Below are 897 nucleotides of genomic sequence, written 5' to 3'. Positions count from 1 at the left end.
TCTCTCTCTCTCCCTCCCTCCCTCTCTCTCACGCCGGGCGCGACGCGTAAATTATTTATCGCCTTTCGACGTAACGAGGCTTATTGACATTAGGGCCGCATAACGCGCGCGCGCGCGGATTTGGTCCTCTTCTTTTTGTTTTTCCATTTATTTTATTTTGTTTTAATCTCGCACTGAGAGAGCACGAGGAGGAAGCGCCGTGAGAGTGAGAGAGAGAGAGAGAAAGATGTAAAATCGACAAAAACAAAAGTAAAACGGGCCGTGGGAATAAGCGAATGGCGCGGATTCGCGAATAAGGTCCAGCCCGGCAGTCGGTGTTGAACTGTGCGTTATCTGCCGTGTTTATGCTAATGCCCGGCAGCGCGTGCCTGGCAAGCCAATCACGCTGGAATAAAAAAAAAAGGAGAAAAAAAATAAAAATTCGCTTTAAGCTGCTTCATTTCCCTCATTTATATCCCGCGCTTTGCCACGCTGTGTTGCAGGAATCACGCGAAAAATAAAGAGGCGCGTTTTGCGAAAACGTTCCTTGTGCGCCGAACGTCAGCGGCAGCAAATGGAGTTCGTTGGTGTTTAGTTTAGTCAGTACATGTAGCGTTACGCCAGCGATGAGCAAGTGAAACAGAGCGTGCGTATGGCATATGCGCTACATTACTCTTTTTGCCAGGGAATTCCACGCGCCATACGGTGAAGGAGGCCTTGTTTGATGTGATGTTTCCGCGAACGCACCGTGGTTACTGGGGGCTTCGGGGCTTCGGCGCTTCGGTTGCTGCAGCATACATGGATGCGATGCTAGCCGACAGCGAGCCGGAGTGGGGCCTTTCGTTTTCAGACGCGGCGTGGCTGAAAAGACGAGCAATCCACATCACGAGACCACTACCACCATCACCACCACCACCA

At 51.2% G+C, this 897-nt stretch overlaps 1 protein-coding gene across 1 annotated transcript in view; it reads right to left on the bottom strand.

Annotated features, from left to right (window-relative positions):
* Window positions 1-509: 509 nt before the first annotated feature.
* The window catches only part of LOC113206000 (uncharacterized), an 11,242-nt gene continuing 10,854 nt past the window's right edge, over window positions 510-897 (bottom strand). Inside the window, exon 5 of the mRNA XM_052270746.1 lies at window positions 510-840. Within this exon, the coding sequence (XP_052126706.1) occupies window positions 826-840 (15 nt within the window). The 3' untranslated portion in view covers window positions 510-825. The remainder of the gene's footprint in view (window positions 841-897) is intronic.

The sequence above is a fragment of the Frankliniella occidentalis genome, unplaced genomic scaffold (assembly GCF_000697945.3).
Source record: "Frankliniella occidentalis isolate FOCC.00 unplaced genomic scaffold, Focc_3.1 Scaffold136, whole genome shotgun sequence".
NCBI lineage: Eukaryota > Metazoa > Arthropoda > Insecta > Thysanoptera > Thripidae > Frankliniella > Frankliniella occidentalis.
The sequence above is the reverse complement of the archived record's forward strand: the minus strand, read 5'-3'. Positions and strand labels throughout refer to the sequence as shown.